The 23,625-nt window shown below is 43.4% G+C and overlaps 1 protein-coding gene across 5 annotated transcripts in view; it reads right to left on the reverse strand.

Annotated features, from left to right (window-relative positions):
* Window positions 1-23,625, reverse strand: part of SLC15A2 (solute carrier family 15 member 2) — a 62,562-nt gene that overhangs the window by 30,297 nt on the left and 8,640 nt on the right. Inside the window, exons 1-7 of one of the 5 annotated variants that reach the window (XM_071810823.1) lie at window positions 12,673-12,732; window positions 10,738-10,925; window positions 7,642-7,688; window positions 4,013-4,100; window positions 3,247-3,388; window positions 1,307-1,399; window positions 298-397 (exon numbers count right to left, since the gene is read on the reverse strand). In XM_071810823.1, the coding sequence (XP_071666924.1) occupies window positions 298-397; window positions 1,307-1,399; window positions 3,247-3,388; window positions 4,013-4,019 (342 nt within the window). In that variant the 5' untranslated portion in view covers window positions 4,020-4,100; window positions 7,642-7,688; window positions 10,738-10,925; window positions 12,673-12,732. Of the gene's footprint in view, window positions 1-297; window positions 398-1,306; window positions 1,400-3,246; window positions 3,389-4,012; window positions 4,101-7,641; window positions 7,910-10,737; window positions 10,926-12,672; window positions 12,784-21,935; window positions 22,471-23,625 lie in introns of those variants that run through there. The other 4 variants (XM_071810821.1, XM_071810822.1, XM_065841467.2 and 1 more) reach the window with 4 other exon arrangements.

Genomic DNA, 23,625 nt, shown 5'->3' on the forward strand with positions numbered 1-23,625 from the left:
AGAGTTGCATAATACATTATATAGGATCTTCCAACTACTCTGATGTTCAATTAATATGTAGATGATTTGATGCAATTATGACTTATCCTCCCCAATACAAGTCCTGTTCTGTGGTCATTTTCCTTTCCTGAAGCATCCAGATTCTCTCAAATCTTATACAAACCACCCTACCTCACATCTTACTACATCTTTTCTTAGAAAACTGGCCCTTATTCCAGTACAACAGGATTTGATCATATAAACAACCTCATAAAGTAAGTAGACACTACAGATTTTATGAAAGAAAAGACATCTTACATGTTCCTCTTCAAACTGGTCCCCACCAAATGCAGAGACACAGGGCTTGATACCTCCTGTTCCAAGGGCAATCAAGAACAGGCCAACCATAGACAGAATCCTTCATGCAAAAACAAAAATATCACGATTGTAGAACCTTTCCAGGTGTTATAAGAGCATTTTAGCATCACCCAACCATGATTCCTCTGGTATCATTGTGTTTTGCACACAGGTAGCGACAATGAGCCAGATAAGTGCGAAAAACAAATTAATTATCCTCATTTCTGCACTCAGTACCAGCCAATTAACCAAACTGTTTTTGTCAGTTTCTTACTGTTCTGAAGTCCAATGGACACACTAGAGATCAAAGATCCGTGGGATTGCTTTTCACTCATATGTGAACAAGATTGCAGAGATCAATTGGGAGAAACAAACAAAAAAAAAGGTGTTTTCCTGTAGCGTTTTGAGGTAAGTTCAGACAAACTGAATAATTGAATTAGGTATACTCCTGGGTGCTTTCTACCTCCTCATGCTCCTCAAAATACTATTGTTGGCCTGATAGATTACATCTGTAGGGAACAGTATGTCAGGACTGGCCAGGTCTGGGACATAAGGAAACCGTCACATCAGAAAATGTATCTTTGGGTTTGCATTTCCACGCACATAAGGGAACCTTGCTGGGCTGGGCAGCCAAGCTGATCAGGAAACAAGAGAGGAATGAGCCAGGTGTGGGCAGCTGGATGGAGCAGACCAAACTCCGGTAGCATAATATAGCAGGGAAGGGTGATCAGAGGTCCCTATCTAAAAGTGCTTAGAGTCTCTGTGATGGTTTCCAACTCCTTCTGGTACATTCACACTCTAGACCCATGCTTCTGTTCTTACTCAGATATCCCAAACCCTTCCCTGATAAAAGCAACCCATGCATAGCCCCCAAACTACTGACTTAATGGAGGTGAGAGAAATTACAGTCCTGGGTAAACCAGCTATCATTGCAACCTACTACAGCAGTGTGGTTTCAACAGCTACTTACACATGAATGACCTGGTTGCCTAGGGATGGAATTGCACCAACTGACTTTATGAGATGGCCAACCACATACACAATGGAGAGGTAGATGATCGTCCTGTAAGGAAAGCAAACAGCAGTGACTGAAGGTGCTGGGTGATGTATGATTTGAACACTTGAGTGTGGCTGTGTTTCCTGTTATGGCAGCTCTACTTGGCAGACACACAAGAAACTGGTTTGTTCAAACCACGGGTATAGCAGGCAGCTATAACTCTTTTGTGTCAGAGTGCATTGGAAGGAAGAGGTGGGCAAATGGGTTCAGACTACAGAGGCATAGCCCCTGCATTCTTTGTAGAGATTGCTGAGCAGAATAAACTGAAAATGTTCTGGTGTTGTCACATGTGAAAGGCAGCAAATAGAAGAGTAATCTTCAGGTCCAGCTCAGTTCCCAGGTTACTAATAACTGACATTTTCTATCATGCACATAAGTGAGTCCCTTGACAAGAAAACATCTATAGGGACTGTTGCCCATATTCAATGCACATGACTAACACATCTGAGCCAGGAGTGTGGTTTCCCCATTACAAGTCTGTTTTAGATCCCAAGTACCTCTGAAGGACTGAGCTCATCTACCTGCCTCCAACATCTTGGAGAGGGAGAAAAAGAAATCTGATTAAGAGGATCAGGCTCTTGTGTGTATTCTATTCCTTCGACACCTTCAGGATTAAGAGATGTTTATGTATTTATATGCAGACTAGACACATACAGAGGGAATGGAAGGACTTCTTTCAGTGCCTCTGTCCTAAGAAGTCCTATGAGCTTTCAGTATGAAAACGATCCTCTACACATCCAAACGCTGGTTTCAAAAGCTAATTGAGAACCACATCAGATCATTCCTAAAAGCCCCTCTAATCTTTTATTCTGTCCTCTGTATTGGTCAAGGTCCAGCTACTACTTCAAGAGCCACCTCCCATTAAGTTATGGGGGTTACTCCAGGGAAAGTCTCCTACCTAATGCACAGAAGTCTGCCTAAGGATTTACCTTCTTACATCATGCTGCAAGACAAATATCCTCTAATACCAATGAACATTGCTAGGTGACCTTAAATAGCAAAGTTAATAAATTGCCACTGTTATTTTTGTCATTCAAGGGGACGAAAGAATGACTACAATTGAGCACAAGGAAAAAATAACATTGATATCTCCTTAAGAACTTTCTGCTCGAAAGGCATATGGCAACTGCTTTTTTGTCATTGAGATTCTTCTGCCAGATGTGTTTGGTTCTAGAGAGAAGAGTTCAACTGCATTTCATCACTCAGAGCCAAGACTCCTCAGACAACAAACAAACAGTGCCAAGCAAAGAAAGTCTTATCCAGTTGCTCACCATCACGTTGGGGCAGATGATGGCCCCACAACTTATCAGTGGAAGGGAAGACTGTCCAACTTTGTCAGGGAATGTTTACCTGGTTGTGTACTGAGGGAGATGATTTGAGTGAATCCAGGTTTCTCTGGTGTGCTCACACATTCCTTATGCTGTGAAAGCATAAATAACTATAACGTAGTTAGTGACATTTCTTCTGAAACTGCGAGATGTAGAGGATGACACTGCTTCCTCATCCTCTTTGAATCCTTCTCAGAAGCAGATCTTGGCAAATTGAGGATCAGTTGTCCTACACCTCAGCTTCCTCAAGGTATGTAGGGAAGGACAGTGGAGGAAAAGTGTGCTTGTGACATTTAATTTGTTCCAACTTTGTTGCCTATTGGCCCTTGGGTGAAGAGGAGTACAGAACAACATGAGCAAACAGATCAGCTGTTCATCTGTTAACAGAGAGGAGCTGACCCTTGCAAGTGTGTCTCTGCTGCACTCCAAGCTAGCTCAAAACTGGGAGCACACACAGCCCTGCCCTTGCACAGGCTGCATGGTGCAGATGTATGCTGTCTGAATTAGAGAGTTGTCTTCACTTACTTGTATTTCCCCAGCCATGAGTCTGCCATGATGGCTCCAATGACAGGTGTGAAATAACATAGTGCAGAAAAGGCATGGTACACAGCGGTGGAGAGATTCTCATCCCAGTGGAAGAAGCTTAAGAAATACAGTGTCAGGACAGCTAAAAGGAAACAAACAAATCACATATGATGATTAATGTGTATCTCTGCAGGTAAGCAGGAAACTACATCACAGTGGTGAGAAAACTGCTGATTTGTCTAGCAGCTATGAGCGCTGTCATGGAAAGATCTGTGCTTTCAGATCTGTTCCTCATAATCCCTTATAGACGAAAAGTTAAAATGAGCTATATGAGTATCAGACATTCTTTGCTCGTAAAAATTTATGTTTAGCTGGAAAATATCTTTTCTAGCTTATCTTACCGTAACCTGTAGTTCTGTTTATGCACATTTTCTATTTTCAAATTAGGTGCCTGTACAATTCAGTTCCCATACACACTGATTGCATACAGCTATGGAAGATGTCACACAGTGGAAAGTCAGTTTTGAGACGAATCATATAAAAATTTAGACAGGAAGGTACATTTGGAGATCTCTAGTCCCAACTTGTGCTCAGAGCAGCTATAGCATCAATGCTAGAACACACTAGTCATACCTGCATCCCAAAATACTAATTTACTTTGAAAAACAGCCAAGACCACTTACAGCACAGTACTGGAACACCAGGCCAGTGTGTGTAGAAAAAACCCAAGGAAGGGAAAGTCCCTTCCCAGACACAGGCCACATACCTCTCATGCCATAGTAGGAGAAGCGCTCACAGAACTCATTCACCACAATGAAGGCAATGCTTAGAGGATAGTTGGAGCCACAGAGTTTCTGCAGGAGACAAAAGAGAATGTATCAGCTCTGTGGAAGCCTTTGCACCAGCAATATATCCCCACCGTGCTTGGGCAGTAGAGAGCTTCGCACCAGCAATATATCCCCACAGTGCCTGGGCAGTAGAGAGGAGTCCACTTCAAAAACCAGATGCCCACTGCTGCTTGACTGGGCTGTGGGTTGGACTCAAAGGAGGGATGGGACCCCAGACATATCTTGCTTTGGTTAAGGTTCCCCAGTGAATCAGCCCAACTGATATGGGACCAGTAAGGACCACCATGGGGGCTAGTGGGCTGTCAGCAGCTCACCACACTCGCACCTCCAGGAACTCTAGTGAAAGGTTCCCACCACCTCTCTGCTGCAATGCAAAAACTTGCCAAGATGAAAAAACACCTTTGAATGCCAGTTGTACCACACTTCACATAACGCTGCTACTCTGCCCCAAAACTGCTCCACCTCCTAGCACCAGAGCCTACCTCAGCATCTGGTAGACTCCAGGGAGCTGCTTCCTCCTGTATGACAACCGCCCTCGATCTCTGCACCTCACTCACACCAAATTGTGCCACTGCGTTCACTGAAGAGCATCAACCCTGTGTCCAGCCCTCCACCAGGCATGGCATCCATTTCATATTCCAAGAACATTGGCACAGTTATGGATAATTCAATTTATTAATCAAATTAAAAATTTATTAAATGAAACAGTGAGGGGACTGTCAAACCTGTCTGAGTGTGGTCACTCTTTCGCTGAATCCTGACTTTACTCCAGCTAAAATCAGCAGTTTCCAAGTGAAATACAAGGCTCTTAAACTGATGAGTCTTGGCATGACCTTGCATGGGCTCTGTCCTTCTTGCTACCCTACTGCGGTCCAAGCTAAGCAGCTTCCAGCTGCTTGGCTCCACTGCCTCACAACAGGGAAAGCAGATTTTCACAGCACTGCCTGACCTCTGCCAATTAGTAGGAAAGGGCTGTGCTGGCCCTTCACTTCGTGAGGGATAAAGGGGGAGTTTGATATTAACAGCTGCATTTATATTTGTGGTTCTAAACAACCATGGTACAAGCCAGTGAAGTTAGATGGACTCTTCGCATGCATTTCTGTGCTTCATGTCGGAAATAATGGATTCCTGTATTTCTTCCCAGAGTCCCAAATGCAAATACAGATACCAAAATAGATGTGTTTACTCAGGTTTATTTCACCACCAAAAGAACTGAGCTTATTTGGATTCCCAAAGCAATGGCACCAAGTTTGGAGGAGTCTAGCTGAATGATGCTGTCTTGCTCAACATTATACAAAAGCAACAAAAGAGACTTGCTGTCCAGAGAGGAAAAAACCAAAGAAACAAAACACACCACACAAATGCTTTCTGTTATTTAAACCAGCATCTCCAAAGACAAATGTTTTTGTCCTTTTCAATATATATTTCTCTGTCACAATTTATGGGATGGCTTTTTATTAAGAAACCCTTGGCCTCTTTGCTTTACCAGAGTAGATACATAATTATCCGCTTCATTATTATTTACTCTGAAACAATCATTGTCAGATAGAGTGGGCTCCCTCAGAAGCCACAATGTGGACTCCTGCTTTTAGACTAGTCTAGAAATGGTGGCATATATACCCTGTTTCCCTGAAAATAAGACACAGTCTTATATTGATTTTTGCTTTGAAACTTATTACTTTTTTACACGTATAGCTGCCTGGACACTATTTAAATTGACTTTTTTTATGAGCTATAACTATGGTTTGTTTTTGCATTAGGGCTTATATTTTGGACCATCCTCAAAAATCCTGAAAAATCATGCTAGGGCTTATTTTTGGGGTAGGTGTTATTTTGAGGGAAACAGGATAAGCTGTAAATGCTCAAACACAGAGATATATGCACACATATCTTTCTCCAACAACTTTGAAAAAAAACATAAGAGGCAAGTTATATTTCCTGTGGGTTCTTGGAGGCATTTTCTGAATTTGGAAGTAAAATTGTATAACAGAGATATTCTTTTTCCTCTCTTTCACAGACCTTGCTATCAGCACTCGTGAGATTTAATAACATTTGATGGAGATGCGGAATGTGACTGCTCAAAGCCAGACGGCCATGTGTCAAGAGCCCTGCTACCTGAACTCACCCTTCTGCACCCAGTGTGCAAGCCCTGCTGGATTTAACTGCAGCAGTTTAAAGTGTCACATGCTACACTGCAACCTGCAGGGAAAGAAAATCTGGCAGTGACCCATTCCATCCACCACTGCTCCGGGATGGGCACCTCCTACAGACAAGCAGGGAAAGGAGAGGGGGAGGTGGTGGCTTCCCAGCTAAACCTGCCCAGGTGCCTGAGCCGGCACCCTGAATAAGTGCTTACAAACACGGAGCAGCCACTTGCAAGCAGGGGTGCTTCCATCTGGCTTGTACGTCATGAGATGGCACCAGTACACACAGAAACCCTCATGCATCCTCTCTGCGATATCACTGACCTGCCTGGGGCCTGCCTGGACGTCCAAAAGCAGGCAGCTTTCATCCATGCGGACAGCCAGATGCAGTTTGCTCACTTTCACAGGGGTGGACCTTGCTCAGCATAGAGCCTCAGCAAAAGCAAAGAGGCTAAGCCTGGATTCATGAGCGCACAGATAGTCTGTTGTGCTTAGCTACCGCTGTAAGCCTGAGATCTGCGGGATTATGGAGCTCTTAAGGATACTGCGGAAGTTGATAGACTCTGTCTTTGAAAAAAGACAGGTCATTTAAAGTGCCAGCTACAGGAGGCATTTTTAACCTCTCCTTGCTGACAAATACTAGTATTTCTCAGGAGACCCAGATATCCAATAGTTAATGTCTGCACAGTACTTAAAACTGTGAGTTAACTAATTGGCTTGCTAATGATGTGACTGAGCTTTAGGAGCAAGTATTACCATATTGTCCTGCAAATCAAAGCAGATGCTATACAAGCCCTGTTCTCCCTCAAGTCACTACAGTGTACAGTTTTCAGAGGTCAAGCGCTCAACCAAAATTAGCCTGAAAACCCACACAAACATCAAAGATGCAAGGCAGCAAAGCATTCACCTGAATCTGGCTTTAAACCAGAGCTAAAGATGTAAACCTGGGGCTCTGGCACACGCATCAGTGGCCTGTCCTCAGTCCCTGTCCTTTCTTCTGCTCCGCAGCACCTGGGGACACTTCCCTGGTGGGTCTCAAACTAAGCAAATGCACAGGTCACCTCCCTACCTCCCATGCACAACAGCCCCCTCCACTTCAAAGAGGCAAGTTCTTTCCCACAAGAAAAGTAGTGTTCAGGAAAAAGGCAGTAATCAAAACTTTACCCATTTTCCCAAACATTCAGAGAGTTAATTTTTTTCCCTTCAAGCTGCACTTTCTGAACATAATCAGGTTAGCGTAGGGATTTTTTTGCCTTGATTTGTTAATGCTTATTTCAACCCTCTGCAAGAAAGGGTGTTTGTCTATAGCCAGAGCACAACAGAGGAAAGAACAGAGAGATGTTGAAATGTTCAGAGTAAGCTAAGCAGAAAGCAAAGAAAAGGAGAGCAGCCGTAACACTCACCGGGGATTTTTTCTGAACGGGAAAATCTCCTTTGGGGGAATCATCTCCTGCAGAAATAAAAGTGAACAAAGTTTCCTTCGATTCATTTCTCTGAAAAGCGTTCATCTCCCCTCTCGCCTGGTCTCCCACCATGCTATGTGGCTGTGGCGAGTTGACTGGGAAGATTTCCAAACTCAGGCATGAAGTTTGATTCAGTTTGAGTTAACCCTAATTGAGCACATTTGTGCAGCCAGGGCAGAAAGGGGAGGGAGGTGCTACCAGGAAAAACAACTCCAGAGTTCAAGCAGTCAGGGAACACAGCCTAAATCATTCACAGGTTGGGCTGTCAGCACTTCATGGCACAGACCTCCTCTTTGCTTGGCATGTCCCCAGCTATCCTACATGCACCAGCCCAGCACAGCCCTGTATGCTGAACACATGTGAGCTGAATAAAAATCCCAGGTCCCAGATACCCCTAGAGCCTGTGTATTTAGGAGCAGAGCATGCATCTCCCTCCTGCTGTGGTAATGACAGGTTTACTCTGCAGGGATCTCCTTCCACTCTAAAGACACACATTCATCCCAAGTCATAACAACTAAAATGTTCATCACACCCAGCCCCTGGACACTGGATGTCATGAATCAGCACTGTGTTTAATCATTTCTTTACTATTCCAGGACTGAAGTGACCCCAGCTTCATTCCCACATCAGGTCCCTGGAACAACATTGCGTTTTCCCATCAAAGAGTTTAATCTGGAGGGTACAGCCAGCACCCAGGAGTGGCCCCAAGCCCCGTCTCTACTTTCTATTATCCAAAATGCCACCTCAGGGCTCCTTATGTGGCAAATGCATCCTATGCTCTGCTGGGAGCCCTGGGTTCCCCTCACAGCTACGTCAGCTGAGCTCCCTGCAGGTCCCCTGTTGTCTCTCCTTCCATGCCCTTCCCATAGAGAAGTTCTTCATCAGTATTCTTCCAGTGCCAGCTGCAGTTACAGAGCAAAATTCACAACCTTCCCATAAACCATCCTCAATGGCTGTGGCTCTGTAGTATTCCCAGAGCAGTGCAGGGGATTTTTTTTTCTTCCCCTTACATTTAGCTTCTTTAAAAGGCAAACAGTTCAAAAAATTTTCCCAAATATTTCTCCCTTCTCTTATCAGCAAAAATACAGACTACACCCAGAATCTGCAGTGGAAACAAGGACTCCCCATAAACCACAGGTATCAAACTCATTTTCACCGAGGGCCACATCACCCTCGTGGTTGCCTTTAAAGGGCTGAACGTAATTTTAGTAACTACTAATACTGTAACTATTCCTACATGTATATAGTCCTAAAATTACATTTGGCCCTTAATATGGCTTCAGTTACTGCTAGCAAGACATGGAGAACACCTAGATAAGGTATTCAGCCGTGACAGTGCACAGATGAAGCACAGTTACTCTCCACATTCCGTCATGTGTGTTTTGGCACGGCTTCCCCTGAAGATGTCCTGGAATCCTGTTTCACTCTTGTTAACTGAACAGCTAAACATGAAGCCCAAACATCAGATGAGGCCAGAAAGGTCTACCCATTTTGCATTCCTGTCTTCTTCTACAGCAGTGGCAAAGCAACAGTTTGGTACCTCCCTGTGGTGTCACAGACCATAGAATCATAGAATGTCCTGAACTGGAAGGGACCCACAAGGGTCATTGAGTCCAACTCCTGTCCCTGCACAGGACAACCCCACAGTTCACACCGTGTGTCTGAGGGTGTTGTCCAGTCTCTTCTTGAGCACCGTCAGGCTTGGGGCTGTGACGCCTCCCTGGGGAGCCTGTTCCAGTGTCCAGCACCCTCTGGTTGAAGAACCTTTTCCTAACGTCCAACCTAAACCTCCCCTGGCACATCTTCCTGCCATTCCCTCAGGTTCTGCCATTGGTTGCTCCTCATCTTCAGCCCTCCCCATGTTTTGCACACTAACATGACCTTGTTTTTCACCTGGGTCACTTCTCAGATGCCATGAACAGTCTCCAGGGAACTGGGGTTTGTCAAACCCATTTCATGGGCAAGAGTGACCCAAAAGTGTAACCAACACCGGGAGCAGGGCAAGGGACAGGGCTTGCGCACGTTGTTCCCATCTCCTGCACACCAGGTCTGTATGTACTCATGTCCTACAAGTCTGACCTTGCACTAGAGGCAGCAGGAATATTTCTGAGCCCTCTGGGGATCTCTCTTATCACCCAAAGTATTCCAGAAAACTACCAGTAGAAACCTGCTGAATTCTGCCATGCACAGACAAGTAGAGTGAAAGGAGCAAAGTTATTAAAAGAATAATACAAAAGGAAGACAGAAAAGGTTTTACCATCCCCTATGCAGGGCTCCAACACTGCTGCAGTGTGATGCCTTAATATTTTCAGCATCCTGCAGCTATATTTCCTGTGTGTACACAGCTGCATGTGTCACAATATAAATGATTTTGATTTTATTTTTTTTTAATACTAGCATGAAAAACCATATCAGTCAGTGGGATTAACATGCTACTTGTCAAATACACTGCAGAGATGTTTATCCCATTAAGTGCCAGAAGGTTTTCTGAAACACAAAGGGAGAAAAGGAATTCAAATATCTGGTAATAAATAGTAACTCATGGCAAACAGCAAGAATGAGTTAAAGAGAATAAATCTGAAAGCACCTCAGATATAAATGAATTCAGAATAAGACTTGATAGGAGGAGACCTGTGCAGTTGTGTTGAAAATCAGGAAGGAATTGTACCACAAATGGAAATAAGGTGGCATTTCTGAAGACAAGTAAAAACAAACAGATCAAGCGTAGAGCAATAGAAGCTGCAAAGCTAAGGCACAAAATGAATTACAGGTAGCAGGGGGACACAAAAGGCAATAAGAAAAGGTGTTAGAAATGCTGTCAATATTGGAGAAAGAGGAAGGAAAATGAAAGTCTGTTATTTAAACTAGAAAACGAGCAAACAAAAGCTCATCCAGGGAGGCCAGAAAAGTTGTGTCCTTTTTGTTTGTCTTCACTAAAAAAACCTAAATTGCAACAAGATACATAACGCCATTAAAACGAACCACTATGAATACCAGTGAAATGAGACAAAAAGCTCTTAAAGAATATTTGGGTACCTCAAATGTGCTCAAATCATTAGAGCCTGATGAAGTTCACCTTCAAGTGGTGAATGTAGTTTTTGAACCATTTTCCTTGTGAAGGACAGAAGCAGGACAAGCATCACCACTGCCTTTAAAAAGGCAGGTTAGGACAACTCAGGCATGTTCCTCCATAGCCAGAGAGATATTTGATCCGATAATCCCTTCTGAGCATGATAAGGAGAATAAGGATTACAAAACAGACATTTTGGATTGGAAAAAAATGTTTTCAAACCAAACCATTATTCTTTGGTGATAACATAAGTGGTGTAACAACTAGAGCAGCTGTGGATGTGATATATCCTAACTCTAATGTCTCTGATATCTCACAAGGAAAAGAGGGTCTGACTGAAATACCCATATAGTGGGCAACTGGGAAATCCCTCTCAGCTACCAATGGTCTTCCACCAGATTAGGAGGGCATGAAGCACACAGGTCCTCAGTTTTCCATGAGCAAAGAGAACATCAGCCCAGCCAGCATACTGATCATGTTTGTGTTCAAAACCAGGAGGAAGCAAGCCTGGGGGAGAACAGGGTATGAAATCAAAATGATGTTGCTAAATGGGAGAAATCATTCTGCGGCTCTGGAATGAAAAAGAGGAAATTCCGGGAAGAAGACTACCAAATGCTACGCCTACCCATTGACGGGAAAAGAAGCCACAGAGACCAACTGTTCTCCATTTTCGTTGAGGATGAGCAAAATAACTGACTTTATTGTCAATAAAGAATTTTTGGGGCTGCTTTTGGATAAACTCCCTGTCTGCAAGGATGGAAGAGCCCTGGAACAGAGGTGCCACAGCTGGGGCTGAAGGGTTCTGACAATCCCTAATGTCCATTATACCAGAACATATTAGAGACAGGCTAAATAGCAGTCCTTTCCCAGAGCAGGCAGATGGATGAGGAACCCTCCCAAATTTCTAAGAAAATCACATTTGAAACAACTTCAACTGGTAAACATGAAAGCAAGGACTCCTTTCTGTAAAATTTCTTCTTTTCTGAGTTATGCTGCATGAAAGTGTGGAATCTATGGGATAGTTCATGTTTAAATGTAATATTCAGCTACCAGATGTCTTGCAGAGCCAGAAGTTCCCATGAATACATTTTTCTGTTACTTTCAGTCCAGCATTTAATTTTTTCTGGTTCCCAAATCCACAGGAAGACAATCTGCATTTTCCCTTTACATTTACAGTCCTCAGATTCTCACTGCTTCCTGCTGCAGTACTGTGTACATTAATCTGTTTATACTCTACTGATCTCTTCATTTTTATCTCCATTCTTCTTGTGGTACAATCCCTTCCTTATTTTCAGCTCAGCCACACTGGTGTCTTACTAATGAGTCGTATTTTGAATTCATATACACTGACCATACGTTTAGCCCTTTGATGATATCTGTGTTTCTCTCCTCTTTCTCTCTTCCCAAGATAAGGTTATAAGCAGCTAGATTAATGTGTGCCAGCAACACTCCAGGCTTAGTGACCTGGCCCTGGATGGACAACATAACCTCTTCAGGTCTCTTCTGGCTTATTTTCTCCAATTCTTTTATTACAGGAAAGAGCACGGCTTAACTGATTTAGGCAGATCAAGACTGGTTTCCATTGTCTGCAGACTTCTCTCAACCTTCAAAGTAAGTTAAGAAAATGATGTATCAAATTATTTGAACAACCAGGAAAATATGCCAGAAGTCTTCAGACCTGCATGTCTGCTCTGTTCACCAGCCCTTATAGACTCAAAATTATAAAGGTATTTAGATTAATACTGCTAACAATATCAAGTGCTTAGTGTGTATTTAAGAGCCTGTCATCTGGTTGCTGTCAACCTGCAACAATCAGTAAAGTGTTCTCATCCCTCCTGGTGCCTTTTTGCACTCAGTTTCTTCTACTATTAGCAAGAAGAAATATTTAAAAGTTCTCTCACCAGCCTGGGCTTCCCTCGCAGCCTGCAGTATGCTGTCCTCCTCCGCCATGCCTCCTGCGCATGGGGCGACCTCAGCTCTGCAGCGCCTGAAGACGAACCTCGTTGAGCAATCCTGGCTCGCTCGCTCTCACCCTGCTGTTAATGTTTCACTTCACAACAGCAATCCTTTGGTCACCAATAAAATAGTTAAACTTTCATTTATTTTTTGATCTTGAAGTCAAACTGAAGTCATCTCTGCTCAGCTCCCAGATGTCACAAGGAATCTGTTCTTCTCCTTGAACTCAGCCCCTAAGGCTGCATGGCATCTTTCATGGATGTTCACAATCAATCACTTCGCACCGCAGCTACACCGTCTTTCAGGAAAAACACTACTTCTGGATGAGAACGGGACTGGACCCATGACTAGACAGTATCTACAGCTGGTCATAAATCCAAACTTATGATACCGTACATCAGCTACAAAGTTGGCCTTAACTACACGTCTTAGTAGTTCAGGTTGTGAGGACAAAGGGTTTCATCACCTTGTGACAGACTGGCTTCAGTTCCTGGGTCTTCACCTGTCACGCAGGAATGCAGAGGTAACATTGACATGCTGTCCTCCTAGATCCTATTTCACTGTAAACCCATGAGCTGCCTGAAGGAGAATCAACATTTTTGCTACCACATTTCTACTGTTTATTTCTTCCTGCTTTTCAGCCATAACCTCCTCTAAACTACTGTGACTTCCTTTCAGAGAGGCTCTAAGACATCAGCTCTGCAGGTGAAAGCCCCAGATATTTTCTGCAGCTACAGAAATGGCTCGCAGTAAAATTCTGTATGTTTAGCAGTAGAGCAAAGTAGGGTTTCCATCACCACACGTCATAGCCTTACAGCCACACCCTTCCCCTCTTCACTGCACTGAAATTCCAGTCCCACCTGCTTCATGGCCCCATCTCTCTTATCATCTCCTCAATACATAAAATATATTAAAGGCTACAAACAGATAGGCAGTTCCTAATGAACTCTGCTATTGGTTGAACAAGATTGACTCAAGGGATCTGGGCAGGAGGACTAGAAAGATGCACTAGGGAAAGACTAAGAAACATTCAAACTTTACAGTAAAGAGAAACATGCAGCAATAGCTACTTGTGTGTATTATAGTGAGCAGCCTAAGCTGACCACAGACCAAATTCCAAAATGAAATGAAGAATAAATTCCTACAGGTGTTGAGTCATTTGACAGAGCAATGAGGAATGCAAAGGCTGAAGTGAAAGAAAGACAGCACAAAAAAACTCATACGAAGACAATGGTAAATTGCAAATGGTTTGTGAAAGGAAGATTGAAGCAAAACTTTAATTATGACTATAAAAGAACAGGCTATTCACACAAGATATATTAAAGTGAAGATAGATGGTAAGAGGGATTTAAATCCCGAATGTAGGATGTATGATGTTAGTCATATTATAAGAAGATGTACCACGGATAAGTACAAAGCACAGTATGGCAAAGCTAGCAGTCTGAGACTCCAGGTAACCACTGTGAAAAACAAGTAGAAAAAAAGCATGAGCACTGAAGACCAGACAATGCAACAGAGAAGAAAAGCTGGAGGGAGAATAGTTGTTGGGAAGAATAAAAAGCACTACTTGGTAATGCTTGTGACTTCTGTTAGAAGATTAGGAGAGGAAAAAAAAAGTAGGAAATGGCTTCTCTTTCTGAACAACTTTTTAAGAGAGCGTCATAGCATTGAAAAATTAGGATTTTTCTCTTTATTGGAGGAAATGTCCAAGAAAAACACATGGGAAGCTAGAGCTGATCAGCTGAGGCAAGAAATGAAGAAAACTCAGCACAAATGAAATACAAGCACAAATTTAAATTATCTTCCAGCCTTTCAAGATGGGAGGATCATGAAACTGCAAAAAAAAACCTGGAAATTGGCTCCAGAGTAAGACTTGTGGCCTCATGGAACAGATCACTGATTAACCATAAATGAATACCAAGGAAGCTACATATTGCATAGAAAAATCCGGAATAGTTTAACTCTTCAGGCTGTCAGTAAGGAAACAGGCTAAGTGACCTCTTGAATTCCTTTCCAGGTATTTTCCCCTCCAGTTCTAATCTGTACTTGATGCTGTCAGATAAGGTACTGCGTGCTGACTCAGAACTGACTGGTTTCAGTAAGCTCAAGACATAGAGAATTGAACGTCCAGGTGCCCCAGGCAGTCTGGACCCATGGGGACACATCCAGTCCCTGGGATGTTTCTGTGTTCTGCCCTTCCCACTTGGCTTTTGTTTCTCCTTTATACAGTGATCTAAAGCATTTTAGGAATGCCAACTGCTTCTCAGAGACAAACCCTAGTTAAAACAATAGCCAGTTTTGCTGTTCAGGTAGGTATCTAAAGTCAGCAACAGAGAGAGTGCCCTGAAAAAAACAAATCAAAAAAAGGAGAGCCAAGACAGGTGTATAGAGGAATGTGAGCTGTTTCTAACACACTAGTCAGTGCTGTTTGACTGGCAAGGGTGTAAGCAATCAATTCTGAATGTCTTTTTTATGCCCTTAACAAAAATAGGTGTGCTAGTCCCTCAAACACCCAACACCACAGCTCTCTGGCTCAGGTATAACCCAGGCTCTCTGTCCAAAACCTCTGACCAACAGAGATGAAGAATCAGAAGGTTTACCCGGTCCACTTGCCTGGGGCTGAGGCTGGTGTGTCCCCTTCATGGAGTAAGAAGGTGGGAGGTCCCTGCAGCTGGAAGAAAGATGGATGTGCTGCGGCAGGGCTTTGGAAAAGCACTTGAGGACTGTTTGGTGTCTCAGAAACATTTTCTCCCTGGTGGTATCAGAAGCAGGATCTTACAGAGTGCCTTTCAGGTACAAGTCTCAGGGCATTTCACTGGGAAGATATCAGTATCTCCATTTCAGAGACGAGCAAAAGAGGGAAAAACCATACCAACGAAGGCAGACTCCACTGAAACCTCTCGCACGCCAGCCCAGCAGTCTATCCATTAAGGAGCCCTGCCTGTAGAATCATTGCAGCAGAGAAAAACCAGCTACTGATATTTATTCTGTCGCAGGCTCTGAGGGATAGCTCAGCTGCTGGAGACATCACAGCTTGCAGCAGCGTTGGGTCTGGAGGAACGCTGAAAGACGGTTGCATCCAGTGTCTCAGCCACCCCTTGGGTGCATTGCCCTCCTCTCCGTGCCCGTTTCCAGCCTCTGGGACAGAGACTGCCTTGAGAATTCCCCTTTTTGCACTGACCCCTCAGCTAGCCAGCAGCTCCTTTCTGGTGATGAGTCCCGCACGCTGTCCCACCCGGCTCTGGAGTAAAAAGCTGCTTTTACTCGCTGCTAGCCTCTCTTTCAGTAAGGGGCAGCTGGCGATGAGAAAGCAGGAATCCCATAACCAGCCAGCTCACAGGGATGCCCAGTGCTGTGGGGGGGCATCTATTCAGTAGTGAAGGAGGTGGCTGTGCTGCAGGATCCCAACGTTCAGTTCTGTGCTACTTGTCAGGTGCCTTGAGCACATATTTCAGGTTCCCCAGCCTTAACTCTACTGGCCATAAAAAAAACCACAGTCAAGCAGCACTAATCTCCTCTATATCTGGGGCAAATGGTTTCATTCATTAATCCAGCTACAGGACTAGCAGAATCTCATGGAAGGCATTAATTACAACTTTCTCAATTTTTTCCATACACGCATGGTAAACAGGCTGATTGTTTTATTCTTTGTGAGCTCCTCTATGTCAGGAGACATAACGCACTGCCAATTTCAAATCTTTGCCATCACAGAGAGGGTATTCTCACCATATCCCAGCACTCAGCTGATTTTTTGCCTACAGCTTAAGTTGGATTGCAACTGTGTAATCAGTGTTTCATCAGGGCAAACTGCCAGGGACAGAGAACATGTAAATCCCTAAAATACCTCTGTTCTGATAAAAGATTAAAACAACAACAACAAAAACAACCAAAAAAAACAAACCACAAAAAAATAAGGAAAAAAAAAAAAGACAACAAAAAAACCCCAAAACAAAACACAAACCAACAAAATGTAGATTTAATCTAGAGAGATCTCAGCTCTCTGACTGTGACCTCTTCCAGATGCAAGCATGGATGGATATGATATGACCTTCTGCATTCTAGGGACTGTCATTTCCACCGAGATGTTAATCAGATCTTCCCAAGCCAGCTCTGTCCATTGCCACACCAATGGCCAGTCAGATCAGGGGTTCATCCAAGACTCATTAACTCTGGTTCCCTGCATTTTCATAACGAGCTTGCAGTGCCATCCATTCTTTTCAGCTTTGCCCTGTGGCGACCAAGGGGATCAACCTGCTAACGTGGTAAGGGCGAGTAGCTCTCACCAGCTCCAGTGCAAAATGCAGTCATGTGGGTTTTCCCTGCATCAGGTCCCAAAGAGACAGACACAAAACCAGAGACCTTTTTTGCACCCCCTGCCTTTTTCTTTCTTTTTTTTTTTTTTTTTTTCTTAAGGTTGCTCTAAACCTACAGCCTTTGGGTCTCCAGGGATCACAACACTTTGTAGTACAATTAATTTTGTCCTGTCCCTCCTGTGCCAAGGACAGCACTCCTGGCAAATTCCCTCTGAGTGTGACAGGAGAAAGGTTATATTCATGTAGGAAGAAGAATTAATCTGTGCCTCTTCCTCCTTATTATAATGCCCCCATTCACTTCTTCTAGGAGCTGAGTAGCCTCTGATCCACCTGACATCAGTGGGACCAGGGGTACTTGGCCTTTCCCAGATGCTGCCCCCACAGCACATGTTAACTTCCCTCTGCTCAACATGTCTTTCTCCCAGAAATAACCTCTTCCATCTCGGCAGCTGAACTGGAGCGCATCTTCTGACTACAATCGAAAACTGAATCAACCACTTGCTTCTGTCCTCAGCCCATTACCTTCCTCCTGTGATTTTGCATAGGAGAGCACATTGGTACTTGGTGACAGAGAAATTCATTAGTATCAACATTTATTAACTTTAAAAAAAAAAAAAAAGCACAAAAACTATGCCAAAGACACACACACACAAAACAAACAAAAAACACCCCCCCTCCAAAAAAAAAACAACAACAAAGAACACAAAACACCCTACAGTCACCTTTTTCATGACCTCCAGCTATGCCTAGGCTACATGAGAAGATCTAGCCAGGCCACTCCTTTAAGATACAGAGGGCCACTCAAGAGGTATATGTTCAATTGACTTCAAAGAACCTCAGCAACTTGCAAGATATTTGTTTACAGAAATAATCGCTCTCAGAAGCAAAGTGTACATGGTGCTATTTCTCCATGTCTCATTCATTTTTACTTCTAACAATAGATCACTAAGGAGACCCAACAGGCAATGCCTTAGCATTGTACTTATCTACAAATATTTATTTGCTGTATAAACTCAGATTAATAGTCATTCTCTCTGAAATAAAGACAGCTAGAAATAATTTGAGGAGATAAAACCAGTTTTCAGCATTCCTGACACTTCCCATTGTTAACAAACAGACAATCTTACAACACTGAAGTCAGAGGAATAATTCTTCTCTTATGCTAGATCTGATTGACTAGACATGACAGATGGTGTTTTCAATACTTTCTATCTTTATGCCATTCTAAAAGAGGCCTCATCTAATGCAGCCCAGGCTATGTTTTGAGTCTTAACTTCTCAGATAAGCAAACCCTGTTTCATCAGGTTAATGGATCCTTACTTGATTCAGGAAAGCAATTTTCCTTAATGTTATTCTAATCAAGTATCCGGAACACAAATTGTCCTGGCTGATTGACTGACAGCAATGGGTAAATCTTTCTACTAAGGACCATATTTATTTTCAAAGAGGGAAAACAAGTGATGATTATTATTGTTATTAGAGAACCAATTCTATCCTGTATTCGGTGACTTCTCTAATACTAGCTTTTACTGCAGTCACAGAATTAAAGATAAAAGTTAGTACCAGTCTTCCTCTCAGTAGTTTTATTAAATAACTGGCAGAAAAGTAAAATTAGAGAGAGAGAGATCACCTGTTGTCTATTCATGCCCCTTCAATTAACTCCCCTATGGTAATAGCCCCTGACCCTAATCAACACAAACCCCCTCAAACACAGGCTCACTCCAACTTGTCTTCCTGCATCAGCCCCAAATTGAGGGCTGTCAGCCCAAGGAACTTTGCCACCAGGCTGAGAAGAAGTGACAAAGGATAATCCACCTTCTAAAAGAAAAGCTCTGAAGGAAAACCAGTGCCTTGAGGATGCTCCCTGCAAGTCCCATCTCCAGCAGAGCATCTGGGTCCACAAGCAGAGTTTGGTGCTGCGGGGACAGCCCTCACAGAGACAGGGATTATCATGCCTTGCTGCCTTAGCTCTTGGTTGACTCAAGTCACTCCAGACAGAAACCCTGCCAGCTCTGGGGCTGTCCAGACTGCTTGAAGCAGCAGATGGGAAGCTCCAACCACTCCTATCCTTTCACACCTATTGCAAGGCTGGCCCAGCAATTGAGCTGGTGTAAGGGTAAAGATAAAAAACAATCGTTCTAAGGCTGTGCAGAAAACCAGCCACAGAAACAAGAACGAGACCCACAGCTCCTCAGTGATCATTCAGTCAGTACTTTAACTTCTCAGCACACATACTACCCCCCATGCAGCCTCACGAGCAGGATTGGAAGCCGTGATGCCCCAAACACTCAGTACTGGATTACTTCCTCCAGAAAATCTGACCCCAGGAGCCTCAGCTGGAGTTTACAGGGCAAGCAAAGTGAGCTACTTAACACAAAAAAAAGTTCTTTGCCATTTTCTGAGCAGCTGAGCTGTTACCCTAACAGCTCTGCTGAAGTTATTGATGCCTCAAATGAAACTATCATTCTCAATGATTTTTATCTACCAGACACCAGATTTTTTAGGGTTTAGTCAGGCAAAGTATTACATTGTAATATCAAGGCAAGCATCTTTAAAACAGTGATTATTCTGCAGGAACAATAAAGATGCTGGGGAATACATTAACTCTTTAATTCCTCAGAAGGATTAAAAGGCAAGGATACATTGCCAAGCTATGATACAAGAAATACATAAACCTATATTCCCTTCCTCTTTATAATACAAACCAGCCTTCAAACATTCTCCAGTTGTGCTCATAAGCCAAAAAAACCCAATCAAACAGCAAAGATATCAGGATTCCCTGTCTACTCAGAACTCACAGTATTTGCATTCAAGGGCAACATACATTGAGAACAGCATAACAAATACAACCAGAAGAGCTGCCAGATAACAAGAAGCAGACAGAGACCAAGCAACTCTTATACATATTGTAATTACACTCCCGCAGCACTGCTGTTCTACAAACAAACCTGAGGAAAAATTACCAGTGCCTTTGCTGTAAGGCTGAGGCTTCATTTTTGAGGAGCATTCAACAAACCCAAACCCCATAGTGACACTGCCCAAATAGACTTGTGGGACATGTTGCCTTCTAAACTCACCATCACCACCCAAATACAGCTCAGCTGGGTCCACAGGCATATCTCATTCAATTAATTATCCCATAATTACTTGGTGAAGACTCAAACTTCATTAACTCACATTCTTCCTCATCTCAATCTGAGTTCTTCCCATGCTTGATTCTACAGATATTTTACCTTCCTGTTTTGAAATATTCTTAAGATACAGAGGGGTATGAAAAGTTTTATCTGTGTCTTGAAGCAGTGGCTGCAACTTTCCACTTAGCTTAGAGTGAGGTTGGGATTTGGGTACACAGGAGGAACCCAGGAACAGGGGACAACATTTCAAAAGAACATAGGGGACAGTCTTACAAGATCAGTCATTGTTGCTGTGTTGGAGAACTCATTTTGAGGCAAAATCTTCTGATAGAATTTGATTTTTTTTTTTTTTTAAGACTTGTCACCTCCTCTGGATTGGAGAGGGGACATAGTTGGCTCTAGGCTTGGATACTAAGTTAAAAGTTTGTGTTTGAATCAGAGGCTCCCAAATCAAAGTCAGAAAGCATAGCTGAGCTCAGACTCAAGGATTAAAAATTCCCAAGCTTTCTCAAGTGTCTCTGTTTTGGGAGTTCCGGTGTGGCCCGTCACATTTAAAACACACAGCTGCTTCAGGAGAGGCAGCCTTTTAAAATAGTGCTCTCCTCGAATATTTTTACAGGATTGATTGCAGACACCTTTGGGCTCAGTGCAAGCACCACTGGAAATTGTTCAGACAGGGGATCAATAGAGGAGCACAACTTAAAAAACATGTTACTTGTGGAGACAGCTTCCAGGAACAGCCTGAAACTGTCCCACAGTTAAACAATCCCAGAAGAAGCAGGCATCCGTCCCTGTTAATTACTGCTGGGAAACAAGGCATCAGAGCCACAGGAGGAAAAGACAACCTTGATTCTCACCAGGTCTCATCTGCCTCACCTTTTTTTTTTTAAATAAGCAGCATATGGTGAACAGAATTTGTCCCTGGGCCTGATGCAAAGCCCCATAAACTGGATTAATATAAGCAAAATTCACACCCATGCAGTTTCCAGTGTTTGGGAATAGCTGACTCCAGCTGCCTTGGAGAGAACCACAAAGAGGCTCCGCAGCTATCAGGTAAGCTGCCCCAGTAGGTTTCTCATTGCCTTTATTGAGTGGTGGCTCAGATCCCATACACAGGAGTGTCTGCAATCAATGAACCCCTGATTTGGTGGTTCTGCCCAAAGGCTTATTCACGGTTAATCCAAACCAACCTGACCCATGAAACTGGCTGGAAATCTCATCAGAACAGAATTTGCAGAGAGATTTCTGGCACTTTTGCTTCCAGCATTGGCTGAAAATACAACAAAAAGAGACTCCAGCCTCCTTGGAGTTATTTTGTTAGATCTGGAGATGCGTGATTAATTCACAAAAAACAATAGTATCTTGCTAATTTTCTGCCTTTTGCTTTTATCCCTCTGTGAACAGAAGTGGTTTTTTTCTTAGGTTTATTTGTTTTTCAGAACTAGTTGACAAGCAGTTTCTGCAAACAATTTCAGGTACTTCGACAGCGCTAGTGATCTGCAATATAAGCAGGCACAACAGGACACATCAGTTATATCGTACACTTCAGAGTTTTTCACCTGAATGAACATACATCTTAGAAACAGGTTCACGGTGCACATTTGCACAACTCTCATTCTGAAGCTCTTTCATGGATTTTTTGGATGATTGCCCCAAACAGCCCTCTCCCACAAATGTTCCTCACACAACGTCTGTCTGCTCAAGCACTCCCAGCCAGGGAACGCGGAAAGAACAGGAATACAATCAAAGCACATTACTTACGAAAATATTTGCAGCAAGTCTCAAAGAAACGCGTCGGTGGAGTGTCCTCAGATGGAGGCATTTCCATGGAGGAAGCAGTGAAGTGGTCAAAGACAAAAAAAAAAGAACGGTATGAACTGTTTATACTTCAGGATGTGTCTGAGGTGAATGCAGGGAATTAATATAAGATCATTTCTTCTTGTACCCACAGCAGCACTTGTATACTATGGTGATGTGCAGAGAACAAATGGCAAAATAAGCTCTTGGCCTCACAGTATCATTGTGCTGTTTGTTGTTCCTGAAGGCTTTCAGTTAATCTTCATCTGTGGTTTTGGCCAGAGAAATGTACTGGTGAACCTCCCTTCTCCAATTTCTGTATGCAAACTTAAAGCTTCTTGAGGATTCGTTAACTCTTTAATTCATCAGTCATGTACTTTGGAGGAGTCTTCTGTATTTTCTGTACCACTCAGTCCTTTTATAAGTGCAGAGTTATTGGTGAGGTCTCTTCCCAACTTGCACACGCTCCAGAGCAGGGGTCCTGTAGAAACAGCTGGTCCTACAGGGAGGATAGACAGCTAAAACAGGGATCATGTTATGGTAGCTTGGCCAGACCTGGTCTATCTGAGCCCGAGAGCTTCCTTCTTTTTTCACATTCCCTGTTGGGGAATGGAAAGTAACTCAAAGGATTTGGATGTATCAAGCCAAATTACCAAAAGTCATCAGCAATCAAAAATGATACCATATGTTTTCAAGAGTCCATACTCATCTTCATGCCTACCAAATGACTACCAAACACTTCTCAGGCACCCCCACTTTCTGCATATGCAAGAATTACTTTCCACTGAAATGCAGCTTGCCGCAAACTAGTTGCGGGCCAAGCAGGTAGAGCCTGGTAGGCAAAATAACCTGGGTTCTTGAATTGCCCAAGAGAGGGAAAAAAGTTTTCAATTTCTTCAGCCTTGCCTGCATAATCTGCTGTAAAACTGAAATTTGCTGCTCCCAATGGTTGGTATGCTACAGAAGGACAGAGCCTAATACAGCTGGCCAGGCACCTTTGCCCCCATCCCCAGAGGACCTGAGCATCTCAAAGGCACCAGCAGCTCCCTCACAGTTCAGGCACAGGACTGCAGAAAATGCAATTTTTTCAGCCCCAGTGCTCAGGTTGCTAAACCACCTGTGGCATTTTAGTTGTCAAATAAGGTTGACTGAGAAGCATTCTACCGATCATTTTAGAGGAGATAAACCTGGCATTCAGGATGCTTGTGACAGAATAATTCAGAGGATGAGATTAGATGCCATTAGCTCCCTTGAGATAAAGAGCCTGATTCTCTTCTCATGTCTTTTGGTGAGAAGCAGGAGAAGCTACCTTGTCTGTGGAGCTCAACCTGTAGTAAAATTGTTTGAAAAGAAAAATCACAGCAGCAGTGAGGACATTTGGGGCCCCAGACCTTGGTTCTATTTTGTTGCCCAGGGAATCAGTCTCATTTCCACGGTGAGGACCCTGCAAACCCTCAGTGTCTGGGGGATTCCAGGTTCTCTGGTGTGGAGGCAGGAGCCTGAAAAACCCACAACAAGCTTGCAGTTCCCATTGTTGCTCCTGGCAGGGAATCTCGGGCCTCTGAGGTCTTCTACACACCTGTTATAGGTAGTCTGCTCAAACCATGTGAATTGCCCTTGAGACCTCAGCAACTAGTGTCAAAGCCACATACAC

This window comes from Patagioenas fasciata, chromosome 7 (assembly GCF_037038585.1).
Source record: "Patagioenas fasciata isolate bPatFas1 chromosome 7, bPatFas1.hap1, whole genome shotgun sequence".
Classification (NCBI taxonomy): domain Eukaryota; kingdom Metazoa; phylum Chordata; class Aves; order Columbiformes; family Columbidae; genus Patagioenas; species Patagioenas fasciata.